This window comes from Anas acuta, chromosome 5 (assembly GCF_963932015.1).
Source record: "Anas acuta chromosome 5, bAnaAcu1.1, whole genome shotgun sequence".
In the NCBI taxonomy this organism is placed as follows: domain Eukaryota; kingdom Metazoa; phylum Chordata; class Aves; order Anseriformes; family Anatidae; genus Anas; species Anas acuta.
In genome coordinates, this window is record NC_088983.1 from 12977788 (window position 1) to 13000351 (window position 22564).

General features: G+C 45.7%; 1 protein-coding gene across 1 annotated transcript; it reads right to left on the reverse strand.

Moving 5' to 3' along the window:
* Nucleotides 1-3666: 3666 nt before the first annotated feature.
* HHIPL1 (HHIP like 1) lies at nucleotides 3667-22196 on the reverse strand. The gene is made up of 9 exons (XM_068682789.1): nucleotides 21820-22196; nucleotides 18318-18964; nucleotides 15866-16009; nucleotides 15243-15571; nucleotides 13252-13378; nucleotides 12413-12558; nucleotides 9796-9877; nucleotides 8119-8201; nucleotides 3667-5510 (listed from the first exon to the last, which is right to left on the reverse strand). The coding sequence occupies exons 1-9, from the start codon at nucleotides 22093-22095 to the stop codon at nucleotides 4927-4929; spliced, it is 2418 nt and encodes an 805-aa protein (XP_068538890.1). The 5' UTR covers nucleotides 22096-22196; the 3' UTR covers nucleotides 3667-4926.
* Nucleotides 22197-22564: the final 368 nt, after the last annotated feature.

Below are 22564 nucleotides of genomic sequence, written 5' to 3' on the forward strand. Positions count from 1 at the left end.
TTATTAAGGAACCCAAATGGAAAAGTGACGTCAAGTCAATAACCACCAAATGGCCTTCTGTTTGCAGCCGGGACAATCGGCTCCCCACATGCAGGGTCCTGAGCCACAGACCCTGCTGGGGAAGACCAGAGCATCCTCGCTGCACACCAGGGCTGGGCTGGGGTAGGAACCCCCCTGCATCACCTTTGCAGTTCAGGAACTATCCCCATCCTCCTGTGCACAGCAAGGAGGAACCACTTGTCCCCCAAACTGTCCCTGCTGCTTCCTCCAGGAGCACCTTGTCTCTCCCTAAGGCATCTGTAAGTATCACATTGGAAAGCTGGGCACAGAAAAAGGGGATTCAGGTCTCGGTTTAAAGAACTTCTACGTACAAGCAATGAAACACCTTGAGGTCTGCAACAACTCTGGCATTTACCTAAAAACCACAGTAAAAGTAAGGGGAAAAAAATGAAAAGAAAGAAAAAGAAAAAGAAAAAGAAAAAGAAAAAGAAAAAGAAAAAGAAAAAGAAAAAGAAAAAGGAAAAGGAAAAGGAAAAGGAAAAGGAAAAGGAAAAGGAAAAGGAAAAGGAAAAGGAAAAGAAAAAAAGAAAAAAAGAACACTCTAAATATCACTGATACATTCACTACGCCCAAAAACAGGTGCACAAAAATCAAAGGATACCATCATTTTGCCTCCTCATGCTTTTGATCAGCTGCAAAGAGATTTTTATTTCTGCATCGTGCACCAAACGGATTATCAAAGGCCCACCAGGAAGGGTCCTGGACCACTGCTAACTGCTGACCCAGCCCAGGATCATGGGGGAAGTGTTTCCTGGAGCCTCCTTTATCAGCGTGACTGTAGGCAAAACAAATCCTGCTTTTCAGGGCCTGACACACACTTGTACTCCAGTCCTCTCTGGAGAGCCAGACTGAGTAATTTTTCTCTCTTTCTTAACACCAGAACCTTTTTTGTGAACAGTCACCCAAACTGTGCTGTCCAACAGATTACTGCCTGCTCCACCCAGCTTTTTGAAGTGCTGATTCTTCCCAAACCCAGCCAGATGGAGCTGTTTCCTGCCCAGGTGACAAAGCACCTTTGGGCCATGATGTCCTGGCTTTATCAGGAGAAAGCCTTTGGCTTTCTCATTCTGCTTGGGTGCATGGAAGTAAGGTCCCTGTGGGCAGTGCTGGACCTATCAAGGCAACCAGAGCCACCTCACTCAAGCAGGCAGGACAGGAAAACTCAGAAAAAATCATGTGTGTAATAAGGAAACTGAGTTACCCACAGAGATTTTGCCACAAATTAAGCTACCCTGGGCACAGGAGACAACTGAACATTTGCAGAACAAAACTTCAAGTGGGCTTAGGTCACCCAACATGGCCCATACAGCCCTTTGGGCCCTTTCACCCTGAGTGGCCTGCCACCCAGCTCACATATGTTGAGCTCAGTAGGACTGGAAGAGCAAACTGATCCTTCTCAGTCAATAAAATGTTCCAGCACAGAGTTAGCGAGTGATTGGCAAGGCTGTCAGTGCTGAATGAAGACAGCCCAAGGACTCAGGCGTTGCCACCAGTTAATGCCCCTGAGGTACAAGGTACTTGTCAGTGCTTACACCTGGCTGACCACTGAAGCTTCTTTTCCTTAGCAATGGTGTCTCCATTTGCTACGTTATTGTTAAGGAAGGATTGCAGTTTCCATCCTAACTGCTTCTCTGGCTGCATTAAATGGTTGCTGGAGGCAGCTCTACAGCTGCACCCGTGCCCCTGAGCAAAGTCTAGACGTGAGAAACCTTGGGAAAGTCATGTACAAGGCAGTGAGGTATCAACACGTGGGCTTGGGGCCTTATTTAACAGAGAAGAGTGTAGATTCTTAAATATTACATTTGGCATATAGCTGTTAGTTCCCAAGCAATGCTTGTGCACGCCTCATGCCAAGCTCGAGTGATTTTGGCCTAAAGGAAACGTCTGCACCACAGACGGCAACGCGGCACAGCAGTGCTTGGGCTGCAGGTAGGGTAGTGAAAAGAAACAGCTCAGCATGCTGCTCCTCTGCCTTGGAGGTGGAGAAAAAGCAGTGGCAAGGCTGTGCCTGCTCTGTTCCCACAGAGATACGATGGGCTCCCTACCTGATGCAGCCGTGCCAACGTGCCTCTTTCGCTTTGCACCAGGGTAAGGAAAAAAGCAGCTGCTCCAGACCCAGTCATGGAAGTGAATCAGGAGAGAAGGCAGTGAAAAATGTTACTATTTGGCAAAAGTCTGGGTTTGCCATGTAACACGTGGAGAAAAGCAGCTGCACTCTGGTAGCCAGCATTATTCTGGGCTATTTTAAGACCCTTACCTTGCATCAGCATCCAGGCTGGGACACCAGCGTGTTCAAATGTAGCAGGAGGGTTCATCAGTTTGTCTACAGCTCAATTCACCCGACATCCTGGTACATACATGTAAATGCATTTTGAAACGAAGAGAAATGCTACCTGTAAGCACCCTATTAACTGGCAGGTAGTATCTCAGGTATTTAAATGCAGATATATTTCTGCACTTTGAATAGTACAGGCTCATTATTTAAGTACCTGGGAAGCAGCCTGACAAATGGCAGGACTTAGAATAGATACATTTTAAGCTTGGAAGAGAGCACGATGATTGGAACCATCTTCCCAGCATCACATCAACGCACCGAGCTGGCAGGCACAGACCCTTGCATGCACACGTGTACTAAGCTGGCAGGCACTTGAGTGCTTTCCCCACTCGGTGTAGGCTAGGAGAAATGACAAGGGGGAGAAAACACATTCACAAGCCTCCTCTCTACCTCTGCCAACAAATATTTCCGCGGTGATGCCTGTGGCACAGGGTAACTCCAGCAGTAAGCACCAGGGGGACGCAGTCCTGCGCCTGCTGAGCCGCTGCGAGCGCCCTGCTGGATGCTGGGCGCCTTCATTGGCACCAGACCCCGAGCCACCAAGTGACCGTCACCTGGGGCGTGGTGGCAGTCAGACCTGCAAGCAGGAGGTGGCCTTCACTTCTGCTTGGGACATCCTCATGGGCTATAGGAGGCATGGGGAACAAAGAGTTAAGTCAGAAACACCATGTACCTGGAATTGTTGGTGAAATTCCTGCCTAATTGGTCTGTGGCAGACATCCCTGATTCATCTCAATTTTAAAATATCTTCTGTTACTCAGGACTTTTTTTTTTTTTTTTTTTTTTACCCACACATTTTTAAGCACTACTGTGATCATGAATTTCCTTAAAATCTCACAGCTAGAGCTAGCTGAAATTTGGCTAAGGAACCAAAAGAAATGAGGAACTCTGGAAAAGAAAGGTGTCTTTGCCTTCAGTTTTCTTCCAGCCCTCTAGTCCCATCAGCTAAATAGCTGCCAGCTCTTTTAATAGAATTTACAAAGGCCTCTCTTGTTTCCTGAACGTTTTGATGTGCTTGAAATGAATTTCTGCACTTTAAACAAATGCACTTGCACCTTCCCTGCAGTAGGAAAGGCCTGCTGGCTGGTTCCTGGCAGCGTTTGGGGGTTTTACAAAGAAGAGAATTATTATGCAAAAGGCACTTTATATGTCTCTTTTCCCCTTTAGACTTAATAAGAACTAGGGAAGCAGCATTAGTTTCCTGTTCATCTGCTTTGTATAGTGAAGGTAACTCTTTAATATCGAAAAGCATTTAATGAAATATGAAAAAGTTCAGGAAAAGCCATTTAAAACAATGTTATTTACCATACACATTACCATATACATCTATGTTCTGGGCTTAAGATGATACCGTCAACTTGAAAGTGGGGAATTGAAATATCCACAGGAAGAGCTTCTGATACCAGGTCTTGCTTATGGACTTTGCTGGATGCACTAGGCATTTTGCACTTGTTTCATTGTGTCTTCCTCATGTTTTTGTGTGAACGGTAAGAAAAAAACCTACCCCAATTACATCAGGAAAAAAATAATCAGGCAAAATCCTATCCAATGCAGACACCTCAAAAGATGAATCCATGTCTCCAGTCACTACACTGGTGAAAAACACATTTCAGACAAATTTTTTTGTTTGTTTGTTTTAGTTTTTAATATTCTTTCAAAAGGGGTACATGTTACAGGATTACTACCCCACAACATTGCATCTTCCACAACTGTGAAAACGGAATGCAAAAATCACATGGTTTCACAATGCTTGAGAAAGTGGAAAATGTATACAAAGTATCTTCAGGGTTGAATTGACTATCAATCCTCTTTGTGTACAGAAGACCAGATTTTCTTTTCCCTTAGACTATGGTAACCTGGAGAACTGTTTTCCAGGCAGTATGTTAGGATGTTACAACTTTTTCTGATTTACCTGACTGTTGCTTAGACATGGTTATCTTCAGTAATCCATAGGCTTACACCAACATTAAGCATTACAAAAGAACCATTTTCCTTTAAACTAGCACATGAAAAGTTAACAAAAAATTCTACTTTTGTATTCTGCAAAGAAAGGCACCGATTTATGCATACTTAGAAACCACCACTGAGAACTACAAACAGCAAAGCAAGGAGAACAATGCAAACACCTCCATAAGCAAAAGTGAAATATGGTCATTTGGGAATTTCTTTTTTGGCTAAACATTGTGAAGCATGGCTGGGCAATGCTGCATTTTGAAAGGTGAAAGGGCAAGAGAAAGGGCATCCTTTTTCTTATGTGTAATTGCTAAGGTTTGGATTTGTCTGCTTGGAAAAGACCCCACACAAATCTGTTAGTTGCCCACAACGCACTCTCGAGTCACCTCTTCGTCCTACTTTTTCTTTTCCTCCAAGGCAGATGCATGGGGATGAAGGTGAAGAAAACCCAAGATGACTTCAAACAGACGTGGCATCCCCCGGGCAGATCACACCCTCCTCAATGCTCATGCTGCTTTAGAGGGTTGGGCAAGAAGGGGACGTGCTCGTTGTCACTCAGCTGCCTTCTCCAGCTCCCATCACCAGTCTGACACCTCCTCCTGGCTGCACACCACACCGGCATCCTCCTCGTGGGAGCAGTTGTGCGTACCAACCTCGGCGTGGGCGCACTCCAGCAGCGTCTTCTCCTGCCCCGAGCACTGGACGTCATCCAGGAGGATACGAAGCGAGGTCCCTTCCCCAAATTCTGCCTTCTTGCTGGCCCTCACCACATGGGGGAAGCCCAGCTGGCGGCACACCACGGCAGCGGCCACCGAGCTCCAGCCATCGTCACACACTGTGCCCCACTCTCCGTCGATGTAGACCTCCACCCGGCCCCGGTTCCGTCCACGGCCACGGTGGTCCATCAGCCGCACGGCGCCGTTGCGGGGTTTCTTCTTCCTGCGCTGTCCCTTCCTTTCCCCCTTCCCAGGCTTGGGGGCCCTGGGGCTTGGTGCTGGGGTGGGGACCGGCATCCTGCTGTTGTTCACTGGGAGCACTGGGATTTGGTCCACTCGGTCCAGGGCTGGCGTGTGGGACGCTGCAGGGTCTGGCCAGCCTCTCCCCGGGGCCTCGGTTGTGGTCTTCAGTCGGGGACGTGGCGTTGGTGTTTTCACAATGAGTTCTGTTGGGGAATAACCCAGGAAATTATCAGTGTGACATTCGGAAGGTACTGCTTAAGGATCACGATACAAATACGGTGCTGATTTTTGACTGATTTAACTCCTCTCTTGGAATTTGCTTACTTGGTCCTGTTGAGAAGCAAAAGCGTTCCCTGTAAGCCAGTATTTCATCAGCTAGAGACGCCTGCTGCTTTTAGTTAGCGGAGATGACTGCACGGCTTAATGCCAATAAATAAGACTCTTCCAAGAAGGAAACATTACCCAATTTCCAAGCAGTCTACTGGCAAAACTTCAGGATGGACATTAAAGGGTCGGCGCTGGAGTTCCACAGCCAGAAGAGGAGTTCCCCACCGGACCCTTCTCCCCTGCTGAAAGCGCTGTAGAGAGACACACTGTTCCTGCCATTCTCCTCATTACTAATGACGGGATCATTACAAGAGCGAGCGCTCCGGCCTCCCCACTGTGCCAGATGCTTTATTCAAGGGGCTGAAATCGCGAACATTCAAAATCAATTCTCTCTGGTAACTGGAATGTGCAAAAAGAAGGGAGTTGCCAGGACAACACATAAAACAGGATTTGGGGTTGTTTTTTTCTTCCTTAAGAGAAAAAAAAAAAAGATCCTTGAACTCCAAAGAGCTGAAAATTCTTTACTGTCACAGTTTCCAGGCGTAACTGGACTTGCTTATTCACATATGCTCTATTTTTAGCTTAAAAACAAGTTTTAGCTTGTCAGAAGGAAGCAATTCAGAATTATTTGGAACAATAATCAATTGAGCTCTGACAGTGTCCATACATCTGCAAAGACATCACAACATTTGGATGATTTCCTAGATTTATCCATTCTCATTCATCATTTGTTTTGTAGAAGAGACAGGGAAAAATACAGTTGTCTTTTCCATGCTTAATATCCATTGCTCTCAAAAGACAAACCCATGCAGTGGTTTGGTTTTTGAAAGAGCCTCCCAAATAATGTTTTTTGGGGAAAAAAGGTATTGCTAGCATGAAAAGTTTTGCCTTCTCTGGAAGCTGAGGTTCTGAATGCAAGACATAAATGTGAAATCCTTACCTGTGCACACCTCGGGTGCTGGAATCTGATCTGGAAAAGCACTCCCAAATCCCAGAGCTCATAGAATGGTATGTAGCAAGTCTCTCAATCAAGTTGTTACCTTTATGTTACTCTTCAGTGGACTGTTTATTAAATACACTTTGCAACAAATTCATTCTTCCAGCTAATGCAAGCTGAGTGCTTTGCTTATTCTGTCACACTCACAGTAAACACTAACCAAACAGCAACATATTTACAGCTCTACCTCCTTGTTTTCATGCTTCTGAATCAAATTTTTCATGCTTAGTTTTCACCTGAATGTGAATTCAGTTCTTGAAAGGCTTAGCGGAATCTCTCCACTGCTTCTACATTACAATGTGATGAAAACTACCTTTTAAACAAAATCAAAAAGATTTAGTTATGTGTATAGTTTAAAAACCTGAACTTTGGACTTGCATAGAGAATAAAGCTTATGAAGAAACAGAGACAAAGCTGGCTGAACATGAAAAAAGTTAATAATGCTTGGAAACTGCATTCACAGCTTGCAAAGGAAAATGTTTCTACAGAGGTGCTGAGTGCTTGGGCATGTCAACAGTTAATAATTACCCTTAGATCTTGTTCCACCCTAAAGACTCAATCTTAAAAGGTGATGAGTGCCCTCATTCCTCTGTGAAGTCAAAGCTGTACAACTCATCAATGATTCAAATGCAGTGTAATGCGATTAATGTAATTAAAAATTAAATAAGAGGAGTCTGACATTAGAGTTCCTACAGTAACACTAACGTCATTACGAAGTTGTTAGAGAACTGGCTACGTACTTACACGTGTAAACAAAATGCATAGAGGAAAAGAAATGTAATGCTGCCTAATCTAATTTTGAGAACTTAATGGTGTATTTAATTCTTTGCATTTAACACAGCGCTTGGGTTGCTGCAGCTTCATCTACATCTTTGACTACTCCACTTTTAGCAGCACAATGCTTCATTCAGTATGAAGCAATCATGAAGCCCTGGAGGGTTTGGATAAGCCAAAAGTTCACCTGAATGGCTGATCACTCGAGTCTTTTGTGAGCATTTTCTCATCACATATTCTCCCTCTTACAACTAACAATGACTCAAACCTCGCCTTGCTCAATGAGCTATTTCCCAACCCTTTAGCCATAATATCCTTCATCTCCTCAAGTGTTCCTCACTTCCTGAAGGCACTGCAAAAATCATTTATCGCTGAAAAATGCCACAGAGCACCGGGTCTCGGTGCAGAAACAGTCATGGGGAAAGCGAGTTGTTGGTAATGAAACAGTTATTATGCAGCACAGAAAAGGGTAAGTGTACAAGGGCAAAAACTGCAGAGATTTCACATGGCTCGGAGAGGGGAAATACCTCCTGCCTCATGCCTTATTTGAACCAACTCCTCGGATTCAAACCAGCTGGCAAGAATTAATTTTGAGGATACTCTGAAGCCTGCAGTTCTGGGTGGTCTCCACACACAGGGAGAGTGCAAGCTTTGAGTTTATATTTACTGCCAGCTAACACACACCCATAATAACCAGCAACAATGACACTTACTCTCCTTTGGCACAAACTTTATGAGCTTGCTTTTTACTTTCACTGGCACAGGCTCAACTCGGCATTTTCCTGGTGGTGCTCTCCTGTGAAAAAAGGGACACATAGGGCGTACAATTAATTCCTTTCCAGTGGCATCATGAGCCTTTGCTTCCCATTGTTTTTCGATGAATGTAATGCTCACTGGAAAAAAAAATCTGTTTAAATGATCCAAGAAATCTCTTACAGTAGAAAACATAATTAAACAATCACATATCTCCATTGATCAAAGTCCAAATATTCACAAGTCAATGGAGTCCTCTGGCTGTGTTTTCACTTGCCATTGCTGAATCCATTAAGGAAATAAAACATTGGCAGGTCCCAGCAATCCAGAAAGAGATTAATCAGACTGAAACTAGAAATCACAAAACTAGACAGCGTATGTTGAACATCTGATACAAAGGTCATACTAACGCAACTTTTCCGGCTGTCTTCAGAGAAGCGAAATAACAGACTATTATTCATACACAAAGCCAAAACAAAATACTTTCCCTTTTATCACAGTCAATACAAGCGTGGAAAGCAGCCAGGTGGAGAATAAAGAGGTCTGTGATTTGTCACTGCTGATGACTTGCCATTTTAGTAGTACCAAAAATGCATTAGTTTCAAACAAGAACTCGAAGCGTCTCCTACAGAGGCTTTCTCTTAGAACCACACATTATTTTGACACAGATCTGTGTGCCATGGAATTACAGCTCACTTCTGAGAAGTTACATCCAGCTCGTAATCACTTTTTCCTATGAAGGTTGCTTGTTAATCTGTAGCTTCTTCAGAGGTTTTCAAACTGGTTCAAAAATGCATGATGCATGTGTTTGGAGGATATGACTCCTTTGTAATTAGGATTGTTTCCATTTGCATTTCTGTGGAAGGCAAAAAGTTCTTCTTGGTCGTGCCACAGGGATATTATATTCCTACTTTTATGAATTTCCCTGTGAATTCTTTCTTATTCATATTGCTACTGCCTACAGACTAAAGAAACTTCTTAAAATTGAACTTGCAACTGTCTTTTGACTTCTGCTTTCTTATTTTTGCAAAGGTTGTGTAATACAAGCCTCTTAATACACAGTTTACAGGAACTATTCCACTGTGTTAGCTAATGGAAAATGCTCCTGACAGAGGACGAGTCAGAGGAAAACAGGCAGCAGCGCTGGGGTCTGTTTCAGTTTGGGGTCCCTTTCCAACATAAAAATAGAACAGTGGTTTGGTTCAAGAGAATGCTCAGATAGCTAAAGCTGTAAATTTAATTCGTTTGAAAAAATAAAAACGAAGTCTTAAAAAGTCCCATCCTGCATGTCTAGCTAAAAATATTCTGGGGTTTGGCCAACAATAGTAATGTTTTAAAAACACCAACTTGGAAAAAACAGCTATAAGTCTTCCCGTAAAACACTGCTCTTCCCTGCCTTGTCCAGCCTTAGACACAAGCCCATGGGATCCCAAAAGTGTGACAATGGCCCGATTTCCTCGCCCAAGCCATTTTCCCTCCTAAAACACTCAACTAAGACTGTACTTTTTCGACATTCCTTTTTGTTGTCCTTCTGCTTTGTCTGAGCAAGCACAGCAGGGTCAGCTCTGGCTGCCTGGGCACAGGGTACCTGGATGCACAGCATCAAGGTTGGGCTTCGCAGCAGGAGCATCCCTTACCTGGAGGTGTCCACCACTTTGTACACCACTCCATGGGGAGCCGTGGCGCTCGGTACGCCAGTAGACATGAAGTAAAGTTCCCCTGGGAAAAAGATCACACACAGCCATGAAAACTCTCTGTGGAGCTTCTGTCCTGCACAGCACAAAGGCGCTCAGCATCACAGGTCATGGAGCATCAAGAAATGATGAGACTGACAAACAGGGGTCTGGCTACTGAGGCAAACAGTGCGGCTTTGCATTTGGGATTGTAATGAGTGTTCATCTGCATTGCAGTGGCAAAAAAAACACACTCAGTGAGATGGAACTTTTACATATTGCCTTGAAACTTATCTAAAGGGGGGCAAAGAAAGCTGGGGAAGGACAATCAGGGATTGTAGTGATGGTACAAGGGGTAATGGCTTTTAACTTAAAAGGGAGTAGGTTTAGATATTGGGAAGAAATTCTGTACTGTGAGGGTGGTGAGGCACTGGCACAGGCTGCCCAGAGAAGCTGTGGGTGCCCCATCCCTGGAGGTGTTCAAGGCCAGGCTGGATGGGGCTTTGGGCAGCCTGCTCTGGTGGGAGGTGTCCCTGCCCATGGCAGAGAGGGTGGAACTGGTGATCTTTAATGTCCCTTCCAACCCAAACCATTCCATGATTCTACGAAACATTATTTTGACAAATTTGCGCTGCATGTTTGGTGGAAAAATGTTTAGTGTGTCCTTTAGCTTCACTAATGTAAAACAGTAAAACCCTAAATTCCTTCTGTTGAAACAAAATGAAAGGAAATTAAGACTGTTCACACTCCTTTCTGCCTTTTTCAACGAAGCACTCCTTTGGGGTGAATTACAGGAGAACAAGATTTTGTTTTTGCTTTCTCACAAAATGAAATGTATCTCACAAGAAAGGCATTTGGATTTGTGACAGCTCTGTCAAGCTGCATGGGTAGGGCTCGACCTTCAGCCAAACAATTTCCATCACCATTTACTTGACGTATTTTCTCTTAACTGCATTTCCATCCCTCTCCTCCCACTGTGCAGCAGGGGCCAGGACAAGCAGTCCACTCCAACACTCTCCTTCCACATCCCAAGTTTCTCTTCTGGAAATTACCAGGCAGAAATATGGATGTGGGGTCCCTGAAGCATACAGGCTGTCACATGTGCACCCTGCAGACACAGCATGGTACCTGGGGTGTCCCTGACACGCTCAGCTGCCAGGGGATGGGGCTGTTGCCTTTCCAGTGGGTGTGCAATCAGCCAAAAATACAGGTGTCCCCACTATGTCAATACATCCACTGCTCTGGCTGGATTAACATTCATCAGTACAACAGCCTCAAAAATAAACATTTCTGTGAAGAAAAGCTTCCTAAAATAAACTGTGTGGTAAACCTGTAAAACCAGGCTGCCTGCACACCAAAGACGTGCTCACTGCAGGGAAAAAACTCACTCAACTGTTATTGACAAATTCCTTTCCATTATAACAAAACAAGCTCAAGGCAAAACTACCTCTGAGAACAGACTCCAGCCAAATATCCACCTGGCTCTAAAACACTCGTTTAAGCCATGTCATCCTGATTTTAGGGTGAGATATTCTTCTCATCACAGCACTGCAAAACAGCTGTACCTTCCATGAACACTGGCAATTAAAGAAAATGGATTTTAACTTGAAAAAAATTCCAAATTCAAACTTTTCAGCTAATACTGAATTTGGATGGTTTTAATTTCCATTGTAAAACAGGAAAGCACAATGCATGATTCCCCAACATCCACATGGGGAATGATCTGTACAACTGTATAGGAAAAACAGACATTTAAGAACTGGGCCATAACACACCAACTCTGCATTTTCCCAGCCACACCTGAAGCTACTTAGCAACAGAGCTTTCACTGCAGGGCTCATTCTCTCCCTGTCAGTCTGTCTGTCCACAGCCAGGAGCTGCACACTCTGCCTGCCCATCTCCAGTGCTCGGTAATTAACCATGTTGCTGTACAAAGGTAACAACCAGCAGGTTTCATCCCAGGACTGGCTTCTCAATGTTAGTTGAGAATTAAAACTTCCATTTAAAAATTACACTTTTCATAAATACACTGACTTTAGCATTAAGTATCTTATATGCCACTGAAATATATATATATATATCTGAAATACAATGTAAATATCTAAAACATTTAAAGGTTGGATGTGGTGCTTAGTGACATGGCTTAGTGGGTGATATTGGTGTTAGAGGGATGGTTGGGCCAGGTGATCTTGGAGGTCTTTTCCAACCTTAATGATTCTGTGATTTTTCAGCAGTTCCTTCCTGGAATGCAAAATGTTACAAATACAGCTATGTAAAGCTCCGCTGAGACTACATCTGTCAGTCCTACGCAGAGCAAAATCCCAAGTGACATTAAGAAAATATGCTCCTAAACAGCCCTTTGCAGATGCCTCATTCGAGATGTAACACAGAGCTTTCACTCTGTTGCACTTTGAGAGGCGCAAATATTCCAGGTCAGAATGAGCAAATTCCTAATTACTGCCCATTACATCTGCTTTCCTGCATCCATCAATGGATGGCCTCCATGGCCTCTTCTCAGGTGTTTCACTGCAAAGAGAAACTGTAAGCATGTCATTCAGGGTGAGATAAATTAAATGATTACCTGCTTCGTCTTCAGCAAAAGAGATGATGTACTGATAATAGTTATTGATAAGCCCAGGGAACATGCAGGTTTGTCCCGTCCCCATGCAGATTTCACTGTACTGCCACTCTCTGGTGGTACGATCCTCCTTCAAAGACATCAGGCGTCTGCAAAGGAAAAAAAAAATAAAAAATTAAAAAACTTGCACCAAACAACCAAGAGGATGATTTATGAACGTTAATTAGGAAAACTGAAAGGATGTTTAATGCTTTCTACCCACATTAGCTACAATATGAGCTGCAGCTCCTCTGAGAAATGAAAAGCAAAACAGATACATTAGACACACCCACAATACCTTCTCTTTCAGGGGCAGCACAAGCCCTTGAAATAGGGGAGAATTTAAGGGATTTTAATGGATTTTTTTTTTTAATATCTTTGGTGTCTGCAAATGTTGCATCAGAGATTTTTTGGGGGGGTTGTTGTTGTTTGGTTTATGTTTTTTTTTTTTCTTTGTCTGTTTTCAGGATGTATTTGTATGCATTTTTACACTATTTTCTATATTCTAAGTGAACACCATATCGTTGCCCCTTTATTTGTACTGACACAGTGTGAACCAGTGACATCAACAGCTGCTGGCACACGGAGATCACATTCCTGTAGAGCAACGTGGAGCAAAGGCTGTATAAAACGTGCCACGTGAGCCCCCTGCCATAAGCTGCCGGGCTCTGCACGCTGCTTGCAAGCAGCACGTAGCAGCAGGCCAGCAGTGGTCACGCAGCACCAGCACTTGCAAGCAGGTGTAGCACCACTGGAGGACTTCGGCTGGAGGTAACAGCTTAGTGTCAGAAATATTTACTTACCCGCTCATAAAATCACCAAATATGTACAGGCCATTCAGGTTTGGAGACTCACAACCTCGATAGACATAGCCTCCCGTAACAGATTTCCCCATTTTGTGTGGGTACGCATAGATTGGAAGCACGTCATCTGTCAAAGAGAAAACATCTGTGGTGTGCCTTGTGTTGCGTATGATGCAGACTGGTTGTTTCTGTAGATGGGTCTGAGACTAGCACAGTACCATTGGGTTCACCTGAGCACCTTTAATCAAATGAACTGCTGCTGGAGACAAACTTAGTTTGATTTTCTCTTTTCTTAAACAAATTTGATAGCCCCATCTAGCTGGGTGAGCTAACAAAGGACAAATCAGCTCAGGGAGACCAGTTGGAGTCCCACCTGCAATATGGGATGAATTCCTGATAAGCCCGAGTGCTTTCCACCAAAACCTGACCATTCATCTGAGCTCTTCTCCTCCACAACCAGGCTCTGTTAGTGCTGCTTCTGGCCAACCTCTAACCAGCCTGCCTGAGTCTGCAGGCTGCTTTCAGACACACTGCCTCTGTGCAGGAGATGCTTGCCCAATGCAGCTGGGTTTATGTGGTGAAAGGCAAGAAAAAAGAGACAGGTGACTCCAGACTGCAGGCACTGATGAAAGGATATGTCAGATGTCAGTGCGAATAGCTTGTGTTTCTCTCAAATGGGGGAGCTCAACCTGAAAGGGCCATCAAATATTTATGGTATGGCACAGGCAAAATGTAGCTCTGGAACATTCATTGCAAAATTAAGTTAAAACACAAGACAGAGGCAAAACAAAGGGAGATGACTTGATTTTGAGGGTGCTTCCTCTTTCCCCCTTTCCCCTTTTGAAACTCCTGGTAACAGGTATCTCCTCGTAGGGCCTACCCCTCCTTCCCCTCCTACCTCCCAGCCTTCCTCCCTGCCCCTGTGTCGGAAGCCTCAAGTCACAAACCTGGCAGCTGTGCACCAGGGGCACTTCATCTAAAGCAGGTGTTTCCTACGCTTACGCTGCACTTATCGCCGTACAGGGGTTGTGGCATTTCACTGTTCTCACAGAAGGGTCTCTAAAGACATCAGAAATTGTTCTGAATCCCCAGAGACCTCAGTAAAGCACTCACCATGAACGCTAGCGGAGGTGCTGTCACACAGAGAGCGCTAAATGGGCTCTCTGACAACTGCTTCAGCAGAGGGAGCGCAAAAAACCTGCTCTGTGCTCTCAAAAGTTTTATCAAAAAACACTTAAGTGCTCTCACTCTGCTTGCAGCTACGTTAATAAATGGAAGTAAGTGCAACAACATCACAGAGCACATCACAGAGAAAAAATCAGAATCTCAGACAGCACAAACCAGTGCCAGCCCTGTGGCCTCCCTGGATCTACACGGAGATGCTCCAGCACACGACGTGGTCTGGGCCTCACACACACACCAGCATTTAGCCAGCCAGCCAATACCTCGAACCCAAATTTGAAAAGTAAAAAATAAATTAAAATTTTCCTTTTTGGCATAGCTAAAAGGAATCCAAACACAATGTACATCCAGTTACCAGCAAAGCAGGCAGTGCACACAGAGTTTGGCCAGCTTACAGACTGCATTTGTTCTTCTTTTTCTCTAAGGTCACCACTTGTGAGCTACGGAGAAAAACAGAATTTCTCCAGATTTTCTTTGCTTCTGCAGTAAAGCTTATTTTATGTGGAAAAGATGAAATCATCCCTCAATATCACAGAATCACTAGGATATTTGACTAACTACATGTATTGCCCAGAAAAACAACAGCTAGCACATTTAATTTTTCTCCTAAATAAAAAAATGGCAACATTTGGACTTTCAGTATTTATCTGCAAGTCAGTTTCATTCTAGACTGAACCCATAAAGACCTACATCTCAAAAATGGATGTTTTCAACCAAGCAGTTAGGCTTTGAGGACAGGAATTAAAAATGAAGGTACAGAAAACTGCACAGTGTGAGATGTAGCTAATTTAGAGATAACTTATATTTACCCATTGAAGAATTGGTGCAAAGCTTTTTGTCATAACAGCTGAATCCTTCCCTTGCCCTCCAGCCGTAGTTTTTCCCTTTCTCCACGATGTCGATTTCTTCATATTTGTTCTGTCCTACATCCCCACAGAAGAGACGCCCTTTCCCTTCCTTCGTTTGAGGTTCACCCCTGTCAAAGGAGCAGCGCCACATATTTCTCACTCCATAGGCGTAGACTTCGGGGCGAGCCTGGGGGTCATCAATGAAAGGGTTGTCTGGAGGGATTCTGTACAGCGGCCCCCGGTCGTTATTGTTCACATCGATCCGCAGCACTTTGCCCAGCAGTGTTGATCTGTATCGGGAGAAGAAAGAAAATAAAGAAAGAAAGAAGGGAAATAAAACTAGACCTCAGTTTAAGGGGCATTTTCATTCAGAGATGGTTTTTAAAAGCCTTGGGTTTTGTTGTTTCTGTTTTGGAAAACACAAGTCCCTCCATGGGAGGTATGCACGTATATCAGTGTGGTGTTAGGGAAAAAGTAAGCCCAGGACAAAAAACACCCCCAGTTTTACCTCCCCCAATTCCTCTTCTCAACCTAAGGGCAACAGGGGAGACACGTGGAGCACACAAAGTTTTAGGGGCTCATACTTGTTCTGGGCGTTTCCAAAGGTCCCGAACGGATCCCCAGCCATGCCTCCATCTCCAGTAAATATATAGAGATAGCCATCATCGCCAAAGAGCAGCTCTCCTCCGTTGTGATTGGAAGCGGGTTCCTCGATTTCCAGGATTATCCTAATCGCAAACAGGAAGGAAGCATTACCTATTGCACGAGTCCTAAGCAAAGGGCACAGAAACATCTGCCCAGTTTGTCCTTGACACATGCAATCGGCTGCAGACCAGCTTTGACGTGTCCTCCTCCGTATCCATGTTGCTGAATCTTACTTGGGCACAACTGATTTTCCAACCTTATATAATTCCGACATATTTTCTGGATTACAGAAAAACCAAATCGTGTAATAAGGAAAATCTGGGAAAGTACATGGCAGGGTATACTTGTAATGATACTTTTCTTCTGATTCTTCCTTCCTCTTTATTAGGCTTTTTTTTTTTTTTTTTTTTTTTTTTTTTTCCTTTAGAAAAGGCATCTCAGCTCAAATCAGACTGCAATCTGCAAGGGAAAGGACTCCGGTCCATCTGTGCATCTGTACAGCATTTGGCATGATACTGACGTGACAGGCTCTTTCAAGGCGACCTAAGACTTTGCAAACCTTATGCAATAGTTAAATTGTTAAAAAGGGAAGAATCCTTAAAGGACAATTACATACACAGGACTCTGTGAACTTCCAGAACTGTTAAAAGCACTACCACCAACAGATCCGTGTCTTGACAAAGCAAAGGTTATTCAAAGCAGTGCCAACAACCTTTACCTTCATTTTAAAACCTAATCACCTCTTGCTTTTATATCTTTTGGTTGTTTTGTTTTATTCTTTTTTTTTTTATGCACCTAGCTTCTCTTTCTTACCAAGAAAAGAGTGAGATACATGAAAATATACATTTATAGAAAGGTAAAGCCAGGAATACATGCAGTGGAGGTTCCCAGGTGTAACAACTGAAGCTTATTTTATTCCACCTTCTAGAAAAGCCCAGATTTCATGCTGGTCTTTTATTTTTAATATCTGCAAAAACATATGACAATAATCACTTGCAACACCTCATCTTTGGTGAACTTTTCCCCTTTTGAAAGCACAGCTAGTTACAGCCCCGACCAGACTGTAAACTGTGGGAAGGAAGCCAGCCGTGTAATTATCCTGTCACCTGCTGCAAACTTTGCCACTCCTGACCGAGCACACGGGCTGCAGCCGGCAGAAGGAGCGAGGGAGGATCCCGTGTGATCAGAAATGTGGATTTCCCTCAACCTCCCGAAGAAGATGGAAAAAAAACAAAATGCATTGAGCAGGAACCTGCAGGCAAGCAGGCACAATGCACACAGAGCCTCAGCCCGCAGCTCCCTGGTGGACAGCATCTCAGGATGAAGTCAGTGGGAGCCGTGCCTGCACAAACACAGCAGGACCACAGCTTTCTAAACAAGACAGCTCATGGGTTTTGACATCTGCAGGTTTGAGCTGCTGACTGGCCATGTCTACAGGCCCTTCCTGAGAAGCACATCTACATTTTCGTTCCCTGTCATGTACAGTGCTACTTCCACTGAATTGCTACAACTGCTTCAGAAACCAGCACCCCCTTCTGTCATCAGCCTATCAGCATTTCTGAGCTAGAACCACCCACGGCTGAGTGACAAGAAAGCCCTAATACAGCCTGTGTAACAAAGTAAAATTCTTAAAATGAATGCTGTTCAAGGGCCTCTTCACATGGTGGTTCAGTCCTGTGGTTCTGCAACAAGTTATAAGCCCATAGACTGCCACAAACAAACCCCTAATTATCTCTGCATATTAATGTGGATCAACTGCAGGGTCAGACCCAAGCAAATAAATTTTCCAATCAAAATACTCTCAGTAACAGCATGGTGATTTGCATTTTATTTAATTTGCTATTAAATTTGTAATGTCATGGGGTCGAGCTCTCATTCAGATAAAGAAACACGAGGACAAATTCATCGCTGGTACAGTATCACCGAGTTTGTTTCCATCACTTTGGGAAACCTTTAGCACTGGAATGAATTGCACTCATGCTTTGCAGAAGTCCATTGTAAAGGATAATCAAGGTCCTCCTTACTAAATATATGTATTTATATGTAGTTACTATTTATATATTTATGTTTACTTACTATTTATATATTTATACATAAATAAAAAACAAAACAAAATTGACTAACTGTAAATAGCATTCAATCAAAGTTCAGTTAATGTTTCCGACACACTGAACTGAGAAACACGAATGTTTTATCCCTGAGCACTTGCAGTTCATCCATGGAGGAAGTGTTTTCCCCGTCTCAGTGTGCTAGGCATGGACTTGGGCTAACTTGGTAACAATCTGGAACACAAGAACAGTAACGAGCTAAATAAGTCTTATTCGTTAATAGTCCTTAAAAATGCACAAGCTGTCTTCTGAGATCTTAAATACATAAACGTGTGTACAATACCTTTCAGAACCATGGTCCAAAGTATTCATGTCACCGGGAGAAATTCTGAACTCACTGATTCGGATTCTCTCTTCATAACGAACTTCAACCGAATAGTAGACATACACTTTACCAGTAAATTTGAATTTAGGATGGAAGACAATACCTAGAAAACCTCTCTCGTCTCCTTCCCAAGGCGAGGTAAGCACGGCTTCACTGATGTTCAGAAAGGGCTTTTCGAGCCTGGACCGGTCGGGGAGGTAGGTCCACACCAGGCCGACCTGCTCAGCGATGAAGAACCTGTGGGTGCCGTCGTTGGCGTGCACCATCGCAACGGGGTTGCGCAGCCCGTTGGCCACCTCCATGAGGCAGAGCTGCAGACAGCCCTCCGCATCGGCCGTCACCAGCCCCAGGTTCTGGTTGAGGTTCTCGTTCGTCAGCAGGTGTGGGAAACAGTAGTCCGTGTCCTCCAGGGACAGGTAGCGGCAGAGCTTTGCCATGTTGTTCTCCAGCGCCACTAACTCCGGGTCTGACGAGAGGTAGCGAAAAATGGAGCGGCATTTTTGCCACACTTGCTGGCAGTAGTCTTGGCAAAGCCCCGGTATCGTCCGCACGGGGGTGGAGGGATCCTCGGCGTCATACAAGTGAGCTGCGTATGGAGAGCATTCCTAGAGGGGGAGAGAGAGAGCCTCGAGCCATTTTTGGACCAGATCTGAAACAGCTGAGCAGCAGCACTAATTGGAGAAATTTCTCCTTAATTACAACATATGTTGTGGCTTATTCGGAAAATATATTAACAGAGGAAAGGATCTTAGAAAGTGGGTTTATCTCAGCATTCACGGAAATGATCTTCGATATTCCTGGAGAAAGCTGGCTCCCATGTGCGGGTATTCATTTATTCCCACCATAGCACTAACAAAAACCAGTGATGACACTTATCTTGCTACATCACCCTAGTAGGCTGTACTGGGGAAAAGGAGACTTTTCTCAGAGAAAAGGAGAAAAGAAAAAGAGACAGTCCCAATCCACAGCCCCTGGGAATGGCTGCAGCACAACCCTAATTCAGAGAGCCTTGGAGATCCAGCTAAGGGCTGACTCAAGTCCATCTAGCTCGTGGTATTCTCCACTACAAAAACTCCTCCAGACAGACACATTTTCTTTCTTTGCCACTGCAACCCAGTACAACACTGTGTAAATTACAAACTGACCAAAGTGACTCGGTTCTGCTTTGCAAGGGCTTTTCCTTGCAATAAACATAAAATGTTTTCCAGTTTCAATGTATCTTCCCGACAGGCATCTCAGAAGTGCTCTCCAAATAATGTAACATGACTCAGTGGAGGCTTGGTTATTTTCATGGGGTAGATAAATAACTGAGTCAAGAAATGCAGTAAGAGAAACTATCCTTCCTGAATAAAGTCTGCACTTTTTAAGTCCTAGATGGCATTTCTTCTGAGCAAAACCAGCTTAGCTAAAACAAAAACAAAAGCTACAGGAGCTGCTTAATGCAGATTACAGCACTATTCAACAGCTGAAGATAAAACATCCAAGATACTGAAGTATTTAAATTAGCAGATCAGTGCACACAATATTTAATTTTTATTTTCCATTACATTCCACAATAAACTGAGAGGCCATATAACAGATCATTAGTGTACAGTAAGCTTTCCCCCTGTAATGTCAAGCCATTCATTGCAAAATGAAGGTTATTATGCCTTCAAATGAGCAGCAATTAATGTGGTAAAAAGAAGATTACGTGTGACACAAAACACTGAAATTACATACGCAGATGGGGTAATGGCACTCAGCTCCGTTACACGAGCCCAGAGGTGTGCCAGGGACAGAGAAGAGCTGCAGCATTTGCCAAGGCAGTTGTCATGGCTGAAAATTTGGCCTTAGAAAACCAATTTAAACAAGAGAATTGGGAGTGAGGAGTGGTCGCTTCCCTTTCTGCGTTTGAAGGTTTCCCACTCCGAGAGAGGAGGCACCCTGCTTGAGCACCAGGATGGGTCTGCTTCTCTGAAAACCTATTTCAAGGCAAGCAGCGAGCTCATGCCAGGCTTCAACAGCAGAATTCAGGATTGCACAGAGGTACGACCTCCCTGTCCCTTGGCCACTGCAGGTTGTTCGAGTACAAGAAGAAACACTTGTCAAAATAATTTGATTACATTTGAGAGAAATCATGAATTGTGTGCAGAAAGGGACAGAAGTGTGCTGAATAATTCACAGAAAACCAGAAAACCACTTACTAATTCAGGTATAGGCTATAAATTTTATATAGTGAATAAATGAAAGCAGAGTGTTCTGGAGCAATTGCGGTGCCTGGACTCCCATTTTGTGCTTGTGTGGGCAGAGGTGCAACCATTTGTAGCCACGTCTAGGGCTGGTGATGCACTGAGCTCATTAGAACATTTCAGTGAATCATTTTTTCCACACTGAAATACCTCACTGCTTCTGAACGAGTTTTCAACAGGCAGGTTTCTGACATACGCAGGAGACTTGCTTATCGTTTCCAGAGGCAGAAATATTGCTTAGCAGGCACTGCTAAATTCTCTTCTCCTTGCGAGTGGACTTTTGGCCACTGTTTGTTTCAGGAACACATTCAAAGTTTTTTTGCTTTCAGTACAACGTGAGATGAACTGAAAGTCAAACCTCTAGAAGCTCTTGTGGGAAAGGGTTGTCTTTTTCTCTTCACACTTTCAAAAACACAAGAGCTCCCTGCAAAATGCTAAGAGCAGGATTTCTGAAAAGCCACTTTGATCCCATCTGAGCACAGCAGACTAGACTCCACTGTCTGAATTAATTTCAGATTTACACTTGCACGGCACAGAGCTGCCACTATTCTGTCTCAGGGGCATTTTCATACACACGAGGCCACTGCTGATGATAGGGTCGGACGCTTTGCACCGCACAGACTGGGATCACCCTGTTACCGTACCTGGCCACAGAACACAACCCTGTGGAAACGCTCCCTGCGCGGGATGGCTGCCACAGAGGTTTCTAGGGCACATCCTCGGGCATCACTCTGCACCCATCAGCAGGACTGCTAACACCTGGCACATGCTACCGGGCTGCTGCAACCCAGCACAACGAAACCCCCGATGCCGTGAGCTGGGTGTAGCGAGGGGCACGCTTTGTACAGGCAGCTCCCCTCCTGGGTGTCTTCAGCAGCTCCAGAGAGGGTGCGGAGGCTCTGCGGGATGTACCTGCCCGCACCCCCAGCTCCCAGCTGCTCACGGCTTGGAGCAGAGCAACATCCTCAGACACCCACCAAGGGCCCAAAACCCCACCGAGCAAGCTGCTGGTGCACAGGTGCTCCTGGGGAGCACACCCCGGCGGATCCCCCGACCCTAGCGCACCCAGCCGTGGGCCAAGGCAGCTCCGCCTGGCTGCGGGCGCTGCTCCCCCTGTGCCCACGTCGCCCTGCGCTCAGGCACCCGGCGGCTCTGCCCACCTGAAGCCCCCCTGCGTGCCACAACCCCCCCGTGCAGCCGCAGCCCCCCGGTGCCGAGCAGCCGCCCCTCACCTGGCAGAGCAGCTCCTGCAGGTGCCCGGCGCAGGCGGCGTACGTGTGCCCGTCGAGGTGCGCGCTCAGGCGGTAGAAGCGCTGCAGCAGCTCCCGGTCCCGCCGCGGCTCGCAGCAGCCGAAGGCTCCGTAGCGGCGGCAGAAGGAGAGGCCCCGCGGCGGGCGGAACGGCGGCTTGAAGTCCAGGCACTGCGGGTGCGGCCGGGCCGGGCCCGGGCCCAGCGCCGCCGCCAGCAGCAGCGCCAGCGCCGCCCGCGCCCCGCGCAGCGCCCGCATCCCCCGGGCCGCCGCCGGGGCCCCCGCAGCGGCCGGGCAGCGCTCGGGAGCCTGGCCCGGCCCCGGCACGGCACGGCACGGCCCGCCCCGAGGGGCAGCGCCTGCCCGGGGCTTCCCCCGGCCCCGGCGGCTGCGGAAGGGGCTGCGGGGGGGGGAGGTGTGCGGAGGAGCCGGGGGTCTGGGTTTGCACCGCTGGAGTCGGAGACGCGAAGCCCTCGCTGCTTGGCCAGCGCTCCTGCGGCCTTCGGTGGTACGAGGGCTTTGCTCCTGCTCGGGCTGCTCTGGTGCAGCCCCTCGTGCGTGGCCCCGCCGGTGGATGTGCCCTGTGAGGATGCCCCTCGGCTCAGGACCGTGCCCGGCGTGTTGGCCGCATCACCCCAACACAGCCAGCGTGAAACTGCCAGCCCCCTTACCTCTCCCCTACCTCTCTGCTTCACGGCATGCCCCTTCGGCATGCTTACTCTTTGTT

What these genes read in the sequence shown, in the direction of transcription:
- HHIPL1 (XM_068682789.1), bottom strand. Translation starts at nt 22,095, where the DNA reads ATGCGGGCGCTGCGCGGGGCGCGGGCGGCGCTGGCGCTGCTGCTGGCG. An exon ending in TGCAGGAGCTGCTCTGCCAG is followed by an intron (nt 18,965 to 21,819) that starts GTGAGGGGCGGC and finishes CTCCCCCTCTAG; the next exon opens with GAATGCTCTCCATACGCAGC. An exon ending in TTGGACCATGGTTCTGAAAG is followed by an intron (nt 16,010 to 18,317) that starts GTATTGTACACA and finishes GTTTGCGATTAG; the next exon opens with GATAATCCTGGAAATCGAGG.